This window comes from Triplophysa dalaica, chromosome 4 (assembly GCF_015846415.1).
Source record: "Triplophysa dalaica isolate WHDGS20190420 chromosome 4, ASM1584641v1, whole genome shotgun sequence".
Lineage (NCBI taxonomy): Eukaryota > Metazoa > Chordata > Actinopteri > Cypriniformes > Nemacheilidae > Triplophysa > Triplophysa dalaica.
In genome coordinates, this window is record NC_079545.1 from 12,265,989 (window position 1) to 12,282,926 (window position 16,938).

The 16,938-nt window shown below is 37.7% G+C and overlaps 2 protein-coding genes across 2 annotated transcripts in view; one reads left to right on the forward strand and one right to left on the reverse strand.

Annotated features, from left to right (window-relative positions):
• Positions 1-47: 47 nt before the first annotated feature.
• ascc2 (activating signal cointegrator 1 complex subunit 2) lies at positions 48-9,057 on the reverse strand. The gene is made up of 19 exons (XM_056746636.1): positions 8,905-9,057; positions 8,271-8,376; positions 7,967-8,125; positions 7,538-7,711; positions 7,228-7,357; positions 7,066-7,133; positions 6,862-6,975; positions 6,596-6,708; positions 6,381-6,452; positions 6,161-6,265; positions 3,838-3,906; positions 3,679-3,753; positions 3,289-3,523; positions 3,005-3,201; positions 2,798-2,917; positions 2,327-2,545; positions 1,945-2,020; positions 1,719-1,813; positions 48-1,086 (listed from the first exon to the last, which is right to left on the reverse strand). The coding sequence occupies exons 2-19, from the start codon at positions 8,355-8,357 to the stop codon at positions 915-917; spliced, it is 2,280 nt and encodes a 759-aa protein (XP_056602614.1). The 5' UTR covers positions 8,358-8,376; positions 8,905-9,057; the 3' UTR covers positions 48-914.
• Positions 9,058-9,712: 655 nt separating this feature from the next.
• zdhhc8b (zinc finger DHHC-type palmitoyltransferase 8b) overlaps positions 9,713-16,938 on the forward strand; it is a 53,838-nt gene continuing 46,612 nt past the window's right edge. Inside the window, exon 1 of the mRNA XM_056747059.1 lies at positions 9,713-10,049. Coding sequence (XP_056603037.1) covers positions 9,946-10,049 — 104 coding nt within the window. The 5' untranslated portion in view covers positions 9,713-9,945. The remainder of the gene's footprint in view (positions 10,050-16,938) is intronic.

Consider the following 16,938-nt stretch of genomic DNA (forward strand, 5'->3'; position numbering starts at 1 on the left):
ATGTACAAAGTAAAAACTCATTGAAAACTCACGCACACAAAGAGGAATAACAATAGTCTTAAGAACCGTATTTATTCATGTGTAAATAGAAAAGCGTTCATAAATATGCTGTGTTAGAAAATGCTTTTTATTTATCTTAGCAAGTACATACATGTTGCCCTACATGGCAAAAGAATGTTGCCTGAAGTTCATAAGTCTATACGAGAAAAATGCTATCACTCTTCTGACAAAATTTGTTCACAGCCTTTGGCACAACGTGATTTGATGAAATCAGACTGCAGCTAGTTTGTACAAACCTCAAATTCAGAGGTTTCTTAAAAGACTGCTTTTAGGTCAAGTCTTAATTGCTTTCTGAACCATTAGAGAATTGTTCCTAGCTAAGATATCCAGTAGGTCTTGTGAGCAATGTCTAGGTTTATTCCTGCTTCAATAGTGTCATGTATTGCATCTTTTGGCAACCGCTCTTGTTAAACGCTATATAAGTCGACATTCTCAAACGTGATTTTTTTTTAAACACTGCAATAACTGTTTGTACCAATCTATTCAATAAACTCATGTTACATGGAAAAACGGAGACCTGTCTTATCACTTTGGTTTCTTGTCCTGCGTTGACTATCATCACCAAAAAAAAAGATTCTTAAAAAAAATAAAAAATAACATTGTTCCCTAATCATCACATCAGCCTGCTGCTTTATACTTAACATTAGAAACTCATCAAAATGTTTCAATCTGAAAGAAACAAAAGGCCGTTTTATGGGACCACGTTGTCTTTCTGATGCTTCTCTGATATTACATGTACTAAAGAAAATACATGTACTAAGCAAGAAAAATAATCACTGCTTGATGTCATCCATCTCCCAAATACATAAATCTTCATCAGTTCACCAAAACCAGTGTATTCTGTGATCTGTGTCTCAGGAAGGGATCATGCCTTTATTCCTCTTCCTGTCAGCCATTGTTCTGCGATTGTGATTGGCCCCACGACTCTTGTAGGCCTCTTTCTTTCGACGGTCCGTGACGGTATCCTGTGACTGTCCCTGTCCCTTTGGACCTCCTGCCACATGATTTTGTGGAGGTGGTCTGTAGCTATCAAAAAACACAAACCGAAAAAATTGTGACCATCTAATCCTTTTCAAATACACATATTTTCGCTTTCCTTCTGAAACTTCATATGTTCAAATTCATTTTTGATGAAAATTGAAAAAACACGGAACTTTTAAATGATTAAATACCGTGTTGTCAAAGTTGAAAAGCACTCTTTAATACTTTTGGATAGATATTTGCAAAACCCAGTGACAAATAAAGGGTGATTCATAGGGATGTAACAATATCAAAATCTCACTGTAAGATAATACCTTGGTATAAAGTCCACGTTGCGTGTTTATTGTCAAATTTTAATTACGTAAAAACAAAATGTAAAATTAAAGAATTGCACCAAATGGACATTGACAAAGGTAACATTTATTATTTTTCGAACTTTCTTTATGTTAGGCCCAGAAGACCTATCATTTCATACAGTCATATGACCACGATAATATTGAGACAATGTTGCTATTGCGATAACACAATATGGATTATTGTTACATTCCTAGTGACTTATAATAATGATTTATAGCAAAGAAATTTAATAAAAAAATATGGAGATCCACGGTTTCAGAACAGCAGCGATTTGCAAGCTAGGTTTAGTTACAGCTTCAGGATAGAGATAGTGCCCTTACCCTTTCCTGCTCTGCATGGCTGCTCTTCTGGCCTCTGCCCTCTCTCGGAGTACCGCGGGGTCTTGGATGAAGTGATCCCTCTTCACAGACTCATCCTGAGCAATAACACATGGACAAAAACTCAAAAACAGGATTTTGTGGACACATCCAAGCATCTAAAATGGGTTAAGGCCTATGAGCGAAACAACCACGGATAAAAATAAATTTAATAGCAAAACATTTGCACCTTGTATTCTTCCTCCTCTTCTTGCACCTCCTCAGCCCGTTTGACTGTTCTGAGCACTTGTGGAGTAGTGAAAGGCCTAATGGGTTAAAAAGTCAGTTCAATATGATGCTTTATTTTTTTAACCATTTACAGATGGTTTCACCGAAGTTCCGCTCAGTGTTTTTCATAATATATACATCTTTATATTAATTTTATTTTATATGAATATTTTATTGTACATTAATTGTATTAAATTACATTAAAACTAGCGGAGGTCTACCGGAAGTTAAGTTTGGGCCACATAACATTTGTTTATGTTGCGGTCACTTAAACAGTCTATACAAATGAAATATGAAATAAAAAATTCAACATATATAAAAACAAGCATGTAAAAACATTTTACCTGCGGCTCAACAATTCATCCTCTTCGTCCAGATCATTGGCTCCTATTTGGTTGATATCATACGTGTCATCATATTCATCATCGTAATCGTCCAAGTCGAAGGCATTATGGTCTGCAATGGGAATCTCATCCACCACCGTCTCGTATGCTTGATATCTCTCTCTCTGCTCATCTATGTGCTGTTTGTCATTGAGGGTTGCACGTGCACTCTCCCCTTGTCTGTAATATGCATAGGCTTTCTTTTATAGCTGACAAAAACAATCTTGTACATCTTGAGCTGTATAATTAATACGCCACCTTTCATGTCAGTTTAAGTTGTATTTGTCAAAGGCTATATTCTGTTGCGTATCCAACGCGATAGTTTTCTTAAAACTGACGAATTGAACTAAAACTGCAGACGAATTCACTGCAGGGCAGGATGGAGTAATGTTTAAAGTAGGTATCGTTGGTATTCATTTTTAAACAACTTACCTCCGACCCTTCCATACTCGACTCATGTCCAGTCGGTCGCGGTTGAACACGTCAAACTCGTCGTCGTCAAACACATTCGATCTGGAGCTCAAAACATCAGGGACCTCCTTCTTCACAGGCCTATAGTGCAGCATTACAAAGCCATTAGCCAATAAAGAAGCAGATTATTAACTTAACCATAAGTCATTACACAAGGTTAGACTATACCTGGCCATTCCCCTGTCCAGTTTGTCAAGTGAAGGAGGCAGGTTATCTTCCAGGATGTTGTTGATGAGGAGTTCAGAATTGTAACCGTACTCTTCCAAACACGCTAGTATGAATCCCTCTCCAAAGTCCGGGAACAGGTCTCGAATATGACACAGCAGAGACTCCAATTCTCCAGCACTCACTGTGCTTGCTGCCCCCTATGGGACCAATGAAACAAAAGGAGAATAGAAAGTCAGAGGCGGGAAATCAATTTTGATATATTTTTATAGCAGCTAAAACCTTACATTGTCACCCTTATGCGGAGTCTCAGTCGTAGCTTCTGCTCCTCTCATCTCCTCTCTGACTCCCGCAATTCCAGCTCCTTCCTCCATGGAAGCTGATGTATCCCTGCCAGACTTGCTTCTGGCTCCTACGCTGTGATTGGCTGACGAGAATGCAGAAGGGAAGCTCCTCTTCTTCCCAACGCTCTCCCAGGCAGACTCTACACCCTGCAACAGGTACGCCGTCCTGGTCTCATCTCTGAGCCGGATAATCAAGGCGAATAGCACAAAATTAAGCGAAGAAACAGAAGTATTGAGACCACATTCTGTTCTAATTGTCATGTTGATTCTTTCTCTTTTTAAAAAAGCGGTCTTAAGTTTCCACTATGTTTCATATGCCTTCATGAAGGATACAAGTGAGGGAAGGCTTGCTGAAGGAGACTGACATCATCAGCTATAGGAAACTGTTCATCGTAATCTGCCAGGAATCTGAGGTGGAAAGAGGCAAACGGTTCATTCACTACTTCAGATATACATTTTGTACACCATTTCTGTATAGTTGATTTGGGTCACCTTTTCTCTTGAAGAAATGCTGTGAAGGTTTGTAGAAGTTCTTCTACGCAGGATGGCATGTTTTCAGAGCTGTGTAAATAAATACAACTTTTGAGTCATATTTACACACAACAGAAAGGAGAAGTTAAGCATATACAGCCGCAGAAAAAAATTACAGAGTGTCTATTTATAACCCGCCTTGTTGGCAGAGATATTTGCACTTGCTTCGCCCACCATTATGTGATTGGAATAGAGAAAGTGCCGTTTGAAACAGCAACTCCAGTGGCGTAAGGTGTTAACTCTATATAGCTTGGCACGTGAGACCGTGGTTCATATTCACCTCTCGCTGAAAACGCTCTTTAACCTTTTTATATTGCCTTAGAGTTCATAAAGGCATTTGTTTTTAATAAAATTGATTTAAGACTTAAAATTAATTTGTATTCATAAAGTTTAGGTAAATGTAGGGCTTTAATATCTCCATATGTTGCCATCATTTTAATGTTTTTTATAAATATAATGATTTACACTGTTGTTATTGCATAATGTTTAATGCACAACAATATTGAGGTCCAAATAGTAACATTATCTCCCACTATTTGTAAGTATCAACAGCATCTACCTACTATTTTCTACTTAATCCAAATAACTATTTTCAGTTAGTGTAAATAGCATATCGCTTAGAAATATTTCCATTTTTACTTAGTATAAAAAGTAGTGGTGGGCATAGATTATTTTTTTTAATCTAGATTAATCTAGATTAAAATGGCTCATTTGAATTCTGCCGAAGGCATTCAGAATATGTGTGCTACCCAAATAATGACTAAAAGTAAGTCTTTGAGAACGGTTTCTCAAGCCAGGTGGCGCATTAGACCAGGGGCTCATCTCCTGTTTCCAAAATGCATCACAAACTGCTTGAGAAAGCTGTTCTACTATGATAATTGGTGATGAAAATTAAATTATGTTCAATAAGATGAATTTGTGTTTACTTCCGCATTAGCTAAGGGATGATTTCCGTTTAGGTGGTACTTGAGACTGGAAGAGCTCCTACAGTACATTTGCATTTAGTCATTTAGCAGACGCTTTTATCCAAAGCGATTTACAAAGAGTGAGGGAGCAACAAGCAATATGTCATACAGGAGCCATAATACATTAGATCTCAATACAAAGTTACTGGTTTCAACTAAAGCTAGACCACTACCTGTTGAGAGAAAGTGTTTTTTTAAACCAATTCCGCATTGCACAAGGTGCAAACAACCTTAGTCTTGTCGATGTTTCTATTGGGAAGCTTCTTAAAAATTAATATTCCCTGAAGCAAACCCGGCGGCTTCATAGCTGCATCCATGTTAGCACGTCACGTTTGATGTGGTAATTTCACAGTAACGTTATGTTGTGTTCAGACCAAACGCGAATGGCGTGTCAAGCGCGAGTGATTTATATGTTAATGCAAAGAGCCAATAGACCTACTTGCTGCGCGAATCGCGCGAATGAAGCCCTGGTTATGAGATGATGAGGCGGCTTCTGCTTCCGCGAATGACGCGAATCACGCGAGTTGAAAAATCTCGTTCTCGCCCCGTACAGTGCAGTTAAGCTGGTATACATCCGCGCTAAAATATCAGGTGAAAGTCATCATAGCTTGCGTAGTATAGACACAGCTCCCAACCCAACTTTGAGAATAGATTAACGGCGACATTTTTTTAACGCGCGATAATAGTCTCACTGCATTAACGGCGTTAACGGCCCACCACTAATAAAAAGACACTTCTACTTTTAAAACTTAGTGTAAATAGCATCTGTCGCTATTTACACTAAATACAAATAGCCACTGCCAAAAAATAAACAGAACATTTCAAAATTATTTTAGTTTCTTCTGAATTTACTTTTTATAGTGTTTAGGCAAAAAAAATAGTTTTTGTTTACTTCTGTGAACTACTTACAATATCCCAAATTTTGAATAAGAATATCATTTCTTTTTGCATTTAGTTGCAGGAAATGAAAACTGGAGAAACAGGTCAAAATAACAGTTGCATGTGTACAAGTTTTAGAAAAAGTAAAAAATGTATGTGATAACCTTGATTTTTATCACAGTTTTCATGTGTCTTTTCATGCTGCCTGTCTTTCACATTGCTGTTGGATGACTTTATGTCACCCCTGAGATTTGAGTTTATTGAAATTCAACAGATACTGGACTGGCCACAAGAAATATAGAAATGCTGATTAAATTAAAATTTGGAACGGTCTCTTCATTTTTGCTATATGGTGTCTGTGTTGGCCATCCCCGCACCCTCCTCTATACACATGGGTGTCATTAGATCCCTATTCATAAGAATATGTCTGTTTTCCTCACCCCTCCAGAATGGGCTGTAAACATGTGTGATGAAGCAGCAGGTGCGCAATCTCCACCAGTTTCTTACTGGAATGAGACACTTGTCTCCACATATCCGCCTGTAAACTGAGACAACACACAAAATTTCACTAATGTGTACACTTTCCTGAAAGAGTGTTAATGTTTGCTAGCACATCACATCAGTGTTAGATCGGGTGTGAAGTAAACTCTGCATTCTAACCTTTTATTGAAATTTCTCTTCCTCGCTGCTTTTTCCAGGTCTGGAATTACCATCGCATAGAATGATGATAATCTACAACAACAGAAGAATTTCAGGGTCACAATCTGTCTTTCTTTAATCAGTTATATCTGAATTTATGTGATATATCTAAAATTGTATTGCTCTTAAGGACAGTGTATCAGTTAAAACTTGTTATGTGGTTTTATCTGTTACACCTGTAAAGAAAGTTGTGCTGTTTAAAAGAAGAACAAGCCTCAGGGAAGATGTCCAAGAAAGAGTGGATAGTGGTGCACGTGTCACAAATGTACAACACCAATTCTGTAAGATCCTATTATTGAACAAATAAATACGTATTTAAATAAACACACAAAACAACATATATAAGCAACACCACTATAATTCTGTCATCATAGTAGGTATTTGGTAATTCAGAATAAAAATTGACTTATATAGAGACAAAGTGAAACAAGATTTTGCTGACCTCCTCTTGCATTGACATAGAAGTTAGACATCTGTTTGCATTCAGTTTGAGAGGTTGACTGGCATCTGCATCTTCTGACTGAATTCCACACTTCTCTAAAACAGTATCAAAAACCTAAAATGTACACACACACGCAAACAAATATGTTTTAGGTAGCTCAACAAAAATATAAAGAGATGCTGGACTCATTGCAAGATCACCTACCTGAATGATCGCAGGTATTGTCTCAATCAGATCGCCGTAATAACTTGGTTGTTGAGTAAAAATGTTCTCTGCAAAATGTTGTAAAACATTTTATGGATTCCTAAAGTAGTAGTGGTCATATATATACTGTATATACATATAAAAAACATATACAATACATACCGATCATTTTGTGAAGCAGTTTGGAATTTCCTTTCCCAAACAGCACACACAAATCCAGAATTTTAGGAATGTCAAATAGGTAGTTGTTGTAAATAATCTCAGCAAAAACAGCAGGGGTGATGAAGTTTTCCTGAAGAAAGAAAAAGTTAATATTTTAAATTTGGCAAAAAGGTTCCCCTGTGGCACCAATTGCAAATTTGGATTGATTTCATAAAAACAAATTAGTTTGTAATTTAGTGGCAAAATACCCATAATAATAGAAAATATAATAAGCTTCCTGTAAAGCAAGAATAAACAAACACAACTGTACCTTTGACTCTTTGTGCGTAGCCATTCTAAGAAACACCATAAACACCGAGCGGTGAATGTTCCTCTGCATGTTGGCTACTGCTGGTGTAGACGAGAGACCAGACGGGTCCAAACCCCGGGGAGTGTGCTTCAAGTAAGAGTCCAAGCACCTCTGTAAAGACTCATCAAACACCACCTAATAGAAGAGAAAAGGGGAAGAAAAAAGACATAAATAACAGCTGTCTCAATACCTATCACATTAAAAAGTGTAACGTCTTACACCGGACGCGATAGGCACGATGCGTCACGACACAAGACATTATAATTTCAAATATTGACAACACGGATGCAGCGGTGTCAAACAAAACATTAACTATGCTGTGATTTTTCATCAGGAGTTTTTTTAAACAAAAACATGTATGAAAGATGTTGGTGAATTAGCTCTTCTAACCTGACACCAGAACTTGTCATGAGGTAAAGCCAACAACCACTCCAGGTCTTCTGAGATGAACTGAGCAAGTTCCAGGAACTCCTCAACTAGTGCAGGTATTCCATCCTTAGGTGGGGGTTTATAAGGCAAGAAAAATCTCTCCTCCTTTCGGTCAGGATGCTGATGAGAGAGATCCAAACCCATGACAGTGACATCATCATCATCATCATCATCATTTGGATGAGAAGAACTGGACTATATGCATTAGTTGCACCCAAACTATTTTTAAAAAGTATTATGGATGTTAAGTAATGTATTCACTCACTAGTGCTGGTAGGGTGCGTTCTCCACCCTGGGGTCCAGAGGGCTCGGTTACATGTAGTTCATCTAAAGGCACTTTTGCGCACGCCATATCTTCGTGCTCTAATTTACTGCAGGGACACAACAGCACAGAAAACCACCATATGAGGTCTGATCACTGAACAATACTTTACTTGAAATATATTATGGCCATCTACACTGTCAACAATAAAGGTAAATGATTAGCCAAGAATGAAATGAGACAGGACGCACCTAACCAAAAATTGTTAATTATGATATTTTTCATTTTTGTTAAACGCAATATTCTGTAATAATTCAATAACAAGCTATATGTAAGGTTACTATAACATGCTGCTAACGTTACAGTATTAGCGGCCCGGCTACTTCTGCCGGTGTCAGTCCAGCAACATGTGACGACCAGATATTATATAACCTGAAAATGACTATAGAAAACAAAACGTCAGGCATTAACGTTGGTAAGAAGGACAAATCTGCTACTGCTTACTTGCTACTCATACTATGACAACCACAATAATGAAAGTCTCTCGAAAACAAAGTTAGCCATCCTGCATTTAAATGGCAGTACGTATGATATCTATAGATTATCTATATTTAAAAATTACAGGAAAATATCTCACCTCTCTTATACCGAATCGTTTAGCAGATGTTTCACAGCTTGAACTAAAGTAGTCACATCCATCTGCATGAACTTCCGGTATGCTCGCCCCGACGAGTTTTCAATATAAAAGCCTGAATAAACTCGCCGTTAAGTGATCGTCGAACCCGTCGTGAGATTTATTATTAAAGATATGTTTATGATTATTCACTATATCATTGCTTTACATATCGTAAACATGTTACGAGACTTTTAATAACTTTTAGGATTTTAATTTTCTGAATTTCACTGGAGAACACGTGGCATAAGAGATTAGGATGGAACACATAATGATGAAAATGTTACTAAATGTTATAAGTAGCAAAAGCAGTATATATGCGTATAACTGATAGATATTGTGGCAGGTGATCTTCTGTCCTGCTAGTACCCAGTTTGTTCGTTCTGAACTGATAAACATGAAATCTTCATAACAAGTAACAACCGTCATTCTCAAAGGCTGCCAACAGATGTCACACAGTCCTCACATCATAACGCTACACTCATTGAAAGTTTAGGTTTCGGGACCAGTCTACTTCCAAAATGTTCTATATACACATCTCCAGTAACTTAAAAGTGTTTAGATTAAATCTTATTATTTTTAACACTTCAAGCATTCACAAATTCCAACGCGCGAATTGTCAAATCCACGTTCTCTTCATGGGTTAAAAGGCTTGACGCACAAAATCTCTTTACGCTCTTTAAAATCTCAAACCCCACAAAAGCCACGCAATGTCCCCCCCACGGACTGTGTCGCCATGTCCCCCCCACGGACTGTGTCGCCTCATCCATTTGCGTAGCGGAGGCTCCACCTTTCAAGCATTGCAGTGACCTCAGCAGTGGGCTGAATTGAGCTGGGTGGGATTTTCAGGCTCGTATTCCCAAACGCGCATTCAAGGATCACGATTTAACGGTGTATGCGAAGGGACGAATAGCGTTTCGCCGGCTTGTGCTGAACGGTGCGGGATCGCGTTTGCATGCATCTTACGACAGGGATCAAATAAACGAGGAATGTGGGATTTACAGAATGCCCAACAGCGTTGGAAAAAGATTTAAACCCACCAAATACATCCCGGTGTCCACTGCCGCCACTCTTCTGGTGGGATCCACTACTTTATTCTTTGTTTTCACGTAAGTTTGCAAGGATTTTTCTTGTGTTATTTTGGGGAGGCTGTGTGGGTGATTTTAAGCTGCATTTGGATCACTGGAGTAAGTTTTATGACAGTTAAATGGCCACAAGGCCTGTGGTTGACTCGGTGTACATAAATGCTTTGAACCATGTCTTTGATCTCTCATATAGACAGTTCATTTGTATTTTAAAGTCTGCATTTTGTATGTGTGCGCGTGTGTGTGTGGTTACAAAATAGATGAAATTGGTCATGAGAGCAGCTGAAATCTGAAAATAATTATTCAGATTTTTACACTTCTTGTTACTTTAGGTGGTATCTCATATTTTTATTTATGCCTATTGTATCACCACAGATAAAGATCTGTGTATATGGTGTGCCATCTCTATAACGTTACATAGTGAAGGCTGCTTAAAAGCCTGATCTTGGCTTCTCACTATTCATTGAAGCGATTAACCCATAATATAATTTTCGGACAACTATAGATTTCTTTTAAGTCCTTTAACTTTGATGTGAAATGTCAATAGAAAATTGACTGATATCTGTAAATCGGTGTCATTCATCTTCATTGAGTAACAGAGTGACAAGAGAAAACTTTGACAGGCTTTGATTTGAAGGGGTTCATTCTTCTAAGCACTTTTGCTTTATCTGTTCCTTTAAATATATCATGCCAGAATGAGAATATATTCAATGATTTTTATTTATTCAGCTTGAAGATGCGATTAAGTCACATATGCTTTTTACAGAATACCCCAAACATGGTGGCTATATTTCAAAGTCAGTGTATACTTAAACTACATCCATATTCCACAATTTGTAAAACTTGTAAATTTTAAGAGAGTAGATATTCTTATCCTATATTATGTTTGTACTTGACACAACACAAGTTAAAACCTCTACTGTAGTTCTGTGGTGTAAAATAAGTAACCAAGTCATTGAGGCTTTGTTCATCAATTTGAAGTTCATATCCTTGAACTTTTTACAAAGGGTCTAATGGCACCTTTGCAAGCAAAACCTCATGCAAATAAAGGTAAAAACTGGTTTTCCAGGTTCCTATTAAAGGGAAGATCTATGTCCAACCTCAGACCTCCAAAACCACAATGTCATATCTATTTAAAACATTGCTCAGATGTCGTGTTGTTAAAGTGAACGTTAATACCTGAGGCCACACTTACCTACTAGAGACCAGACTGTAGACCTTCCAGGCACTAGAAACTGATATGACTCTCTCTCCTGAATGTGAGAAGTGGTGGGGGATCTGAGTGTTACAAAGATCTTAACAGGGTTGTTTCCAGTTGGTTGTCCCAGATGTACTCTGATGTCAAGGGCAGCGGTGCGGATTGAGTAGATGTGTGACTTGGACCTTGTGATCTATTTTCTGTTTCACAACAATGAACGGGACAGCTTTCAGCAGTAGTTCAGGAGATAAATTATGAAGTAGTCTTGAGATTATGCTCCCTGCCAAGTGGGATTCTACAACAGTTTAAATTTAAGGCCTTTAATGAAATGCTTATTTCCATTTGTATTAAGCTTTGTTCCCTGCTGTGTCTTAATGGGCTTGTCATTTTTCTAGGCCTTCGTCATACACACTCACAAGCACGCACACAAAAATACTAACTGTTTTTGCTTTACTGTGTTTTAGAAAGTCAATCTGTGGTTGTTTATCATGTGAGCGAAAGGATGTGGATCAATTCGTGCAAGTGTTTGATAACACGGATAGATTTGCGAAAGATCTTCGCCGCTATTGTGTATCACGCTGTCAGAGAGAGAATAATATTTGGCTGATGAATTGCATATAATTCTGACGATAATTAATTCATCAGGCTGGAGACTCGAACAGAGCTGCACAGCAGATATCATCAGCATGTGTTAGTCAGAAACTGCAGAGAGAAAAAGTGATAAAATGTGCAAGGTGGTTTGAGGGGTAACACTATTCTGGTCTATTCTACACCGAATAGAATTAGAGAAATGTTGAGTTTCAAACATGGTTCCCAAAGACTCCCCAACAGTTATTGTTTGGACAAATAGGCTAAATAATCAAAATAATGTCTAATTTGAATTTAACAAATGGTCTGCATCAATAAATGTAAACTTCTTACAAATTATTATTGTCTGTGATTATAAACATAATTGAACCTAACTGAAAACATTAAAACTTACAAACAGTCACAAATCCAACAACCCTGATAGCACAGATACATCTGGGAGACGTCTATTTGATGTTTGCATTTATATCTGTACGTTTTTTTAATGTTCCCTAATCTGCAATACGTCTCTAGATGTATACTGTCAAATATCATATAGACGTCTTGAAGATGTTTGTAAGATGTTTATAATTTAGAACGTATGCAAAACTGCCATTTCTAAGACGTTTATCAGATGTTTTTTTTCACAACAGATGTTGGCAGACGTCTTATGGACGTACCTGTGCTATCTGGGAACTGAGTCTTCCTCGGCTATATGTTGTTTTCTGTAACTTTAAACATGAAATCGTTTCCACCAAAAGTCTTTGTCCCCCCTGTGAGGTTGATGAGATACATTGTATGAAATTTTTATCCGATATCCATCACATTTACCTGTCCATGATAACGTAATCTGTGTGGATTGCACTTTTTTTCTGTTTGGATGCTAAGAATGTTACTATGCACAACATGCCTCATTCATGTATCACCAATTATCTGTATGTCTCTTATTTATATTTGTGTCATATATCTGCTTCATATTGGCTAATAGGCCCCTTTGCCTTCTCAGTATTGACAATGGCCATTTTTCACTAACCTGACTGGTAGATGTCGCATTTCAACATTGTGCGGAAAAAAATCAACAATATGAAAACCCAGCTTTGATTTCATTGTGGGTCATTTTTGTTTTCACTTGCACAGAGCTGTTCTGGTGTCAGTGTTGTAGAATATCCATGAATCTCTAATTACAGAACTCATTTAAACCAGAGATGAGCCTTAACATATTCACAGCTCCCATCATTGTACGTTGAAGTAATTGAATTATGCAATATGAATAACCATTACAAATGTCTTTGGTTTTCAAGCATTGCAAGAAATCTCAAGTCAAGTCTCTAACTGCAAGAAATTTCAAGTCAAAATCATTGTAGAGGCCTGTTTCGAACAATAGTAGCATCTGTGACTCACTCTATGCGGAGCTCGCTTTATAAATGTAGGAATCTAATTTTGGATGTCATAACTCATATATTCTTAGCTAGAGGCTACATGACATTAATGAGATCAAATCTGTCTCCCCTGGTTAGTTGGCATTAGGTAAAGGGGGCTCCATCGAGATTGATCCAGGCATGGTGTTAATTTGGTAAAGGAAGATTGTTTGCAACTTCAACTAGAGTTTTCTCCTTCTGTGCATTACAATTATACCATTTTATCAGGTACAGCAGTCCATAAGTCGGTTTATTGACAGTTGCAGCTGGCGGTTTTCAGTCGATTGATGAATGGTTAAGCCCTTTTCCTTCTTTTACCTAATAGGTCCTTCCAACAAGACCAAGATAATCATATTTGATAGACAGTACTGCTTTCCATTTAGTTGAATTATGTGACTGTCAATTGCAGACTGTTGATTCTATATGCACGATTGAACACTTCTACCTTTTTCCGTCAATTGCGATGCTCAACTAATCTATCAGCAGTAAGCCATAACCAACAGCATCATTGTCTGTATAGTAATGCTGTGAGAATGAGATGGACGAATAAGGGTCAGGTCATTTAATCTCATTTCAGCCAGACTTCTCTGTCATCGCGCCATTCCTGCATGCAGATAATGCTTATGGATCAACGTGCTGGATGTGAGATGCATTCAGAGAGACTTGATCTTACGAGACTGAAACTGGACATACTAGGTTTTATAATTGAGTCTGTTGCACCAGTGCTGTTTTTTTCATGTTGTATTTTGCCTAGGAGCGACTTGCAGTGACAAATTGTGCAGATGTTATTCATTTTCAGCATTCAAGGCTGAAATTGAAGCGACCAATGGCAAGCCAGTTCAGCATAGTTTAACTTTAAGCAAATGGGCAGTAATGCAATCATGTCACAACTACCAATGGAAGGTAAGGAAGTGGAGCTTCATTTTGAGAAAGTCGTATTTTACTTTTTTTTTATTACTTGTATTTTATTCTTTGTGGAACCAAAAATAGTTCTTCAAAGGCAACTCTGTGAAGAACCTTTTAAGCACCTTTATTTTTAAGAGTGAAGACAAAAGGTGCGTCCCAAATCCCATACTTAATAACTTTTCTACGTCATTTTGTAGTATAAATAGTGTGAGTAGTGCTTTCACATCGAAAATCCTCAAAAAAGAAGTGCACTGTAAGTACCCGGATGAAGTGTGGAACTGTGGACACTTCACGCACTCAACAGTTGCTGTTTCACAGTCGTGGTGGGAGGGAGGCGGGGCTATCAGACGCTGCTCAAGCAAAACTCCTGCAGAGGGTCAATCTGATAATGACTAAAGTAATGCTGGGCAAAACAGATGAAAACTACATTATATGAACAATGCACAAGTATATCTTTATTCACACGCATTGTCGCGTGCAATTGACGTCATTGGCGCTCGTCTGAGAAACCGATATACTTCCGGTTAGTATAAAACCGTTTAGTATTCAATTTGGGACGATACTGCTGTTCTGAAATTAATATACTAGATGGTTGAATGCATAGTTTAAGTGCATAGTGTATACTATGTATGTATGATGAGATGTATGTATGTATAGTAGGGATGCACAGATGTATCGGCCGCCGATATTGGATTAATTTACACCATCGGCATATCGGCAATAGCATGAAAAGGGCAGATACAGATGGATTATTAGGGCATTTTGATTTCCGTGAAGTGAAAAACACAAATGGAAATTAGCAAACACGCCAGAAAGTAATAATTATTCAGCTGCTGTTTAAATATGCAATCTGCTTGTTCTATGTGTGAATGAATGGTGTGGTTTTGTGTAACGTACTGTAGTGGACTTTTTAGGATATGGTAGACGTGAACACATAAACTGAACCAGCGCTGTTGCGTATTTTCCCATTTCATTTGAGTGAAGCTGCTGTCAAACTTTGCGGCAAGCCGTCAAAATTAAAGCCCAGCTGCTACTAAAAATGTACAAAACTAATAATTAAATGTAAGTAGACTTAAATCAACAAGAGAAAAATACATAAGATGTAAGATACTGGTTCATATTTACATAGTTGTACACCACAAAAAAAGAAAACACAGAATCCAGAAAAATAAAAAACGGAAAAAAATATGTCTGCATATCAGTATAGCCCTAAAACATTCTATCGGTAAATCCCTAGTGTATAGTATGTCATTCGAGACACAGATAAAGACTCGAACCTACGTTTCCACAGCAGGACCTGTGAAAATACAGGAAGCAAATTATTTTATATAACACCAGTACGAACAAAGCAATGATTCAGAAAATAACAATGCTGGTCTGTTCTAATTTTCTTCCAAATGTTTTTATGATGGCTTTGATATCAAAGTTGAAAGTGTGTTCGGGGTTACTATTGAACACTCTTAAAAATCTTTGTAAGTAGCTAGCTGTAGGCCAAAGCAATTTCAAAGACTTGATCTGAAATTGAAGCTTCTTACAAACAGTTCTTTATGTGGAAAAACATGAACCACCATTTTAAAGGGCACATGCCGTTGATGCCGCGATGACTCTCAACTGTGTCTGAGAATTTGGCGCTGAGAAAGATATCTGTTGGCATCGCACAGTTCGCCATCCAGTGTGGCCAATTAGCGCATCCTACTAGCAGGGCTAGTACTTTCTGTAAGAAATCTGTTTGAAATGCTTTGAAAGGAAAATGTCCGACACTGTTGCATTGTGACATTAGATGAACCTATAATAGCTGGCTGACACAGGAAGTATTGCGATCTGTAAGAGAGCTGAACTTCTCTGACTGTTTGTGCAGCCCTGTTGCATCATAAACCAGCATGCGATTTATTGGGGTTTGATCCCGTCACGACACCAGTTGTTACAATTTTAAACAGCTTCTTCTTCCAAGCAAGGCAGTGCAGGTCATTCAAGGCGCTTTTTGAAGACCTGCCAGTTGACCGTGGGGACCGGTTACTTCAAATGGAAATCCGATGGCTTGGTAGGAGGAAGATTTTGTAGCAGATTTGATCACTTTTGGATGAGATCAAAAGAGCTTCGAGTCCACATCGGTGCTGAATATCTGGGGCTCTTGACAACAATGAATTTTATACTTTGAAATATTCGCTACATTAGAGGCCAGATTTACTGACTGTATGTGCAAGATCCATTTCTTTTGAGAAATATTCATGCAAGTAGGTAGATCATACAGTTTGTGTGCATATATGAACAATTTAAACTGGATTCTCGCATGATAGAGATGTAGGTCATTTCAAACCTCTATGAATTTTATTTTTCTGCAAAACACAAAAGAACAATTTTAAAGAATTCCCATTGACTTGCATTGGTTTTGTGTCCATACAATAGATAGAAAAGGGTACCGCCATTGCTTAGTTACCAACCTTCTTCAAAATAAAATCTTCATAATTTTCATTTCGGGTGACCTATTCATTCAAGTCCACACTTTTACAATTGGAACAATTCCATCAGGATCTGAAGGCCAGGATATTTGTCTTGCTCTTATTTAATACAATATATACACTAACTCTATAAAAACCAACCTGCTCATTTTATAATTTTAGTGTTTAAAACCATATAATGTTGTGCTATTTTGTCAGTTGTGAATGCTAGAGGAAACTGCTCTCATGAATCACACATAATCATTTTGGTTTGATCGTGACAGCAGTGTGTAATTTGCTGTGCTATTGTGTGCATAATTTGAAGGTAATAGGACAGTGATGGGAAATTTTCAGGATGTATCAGGGATGTAGCTGCTCAGATGATT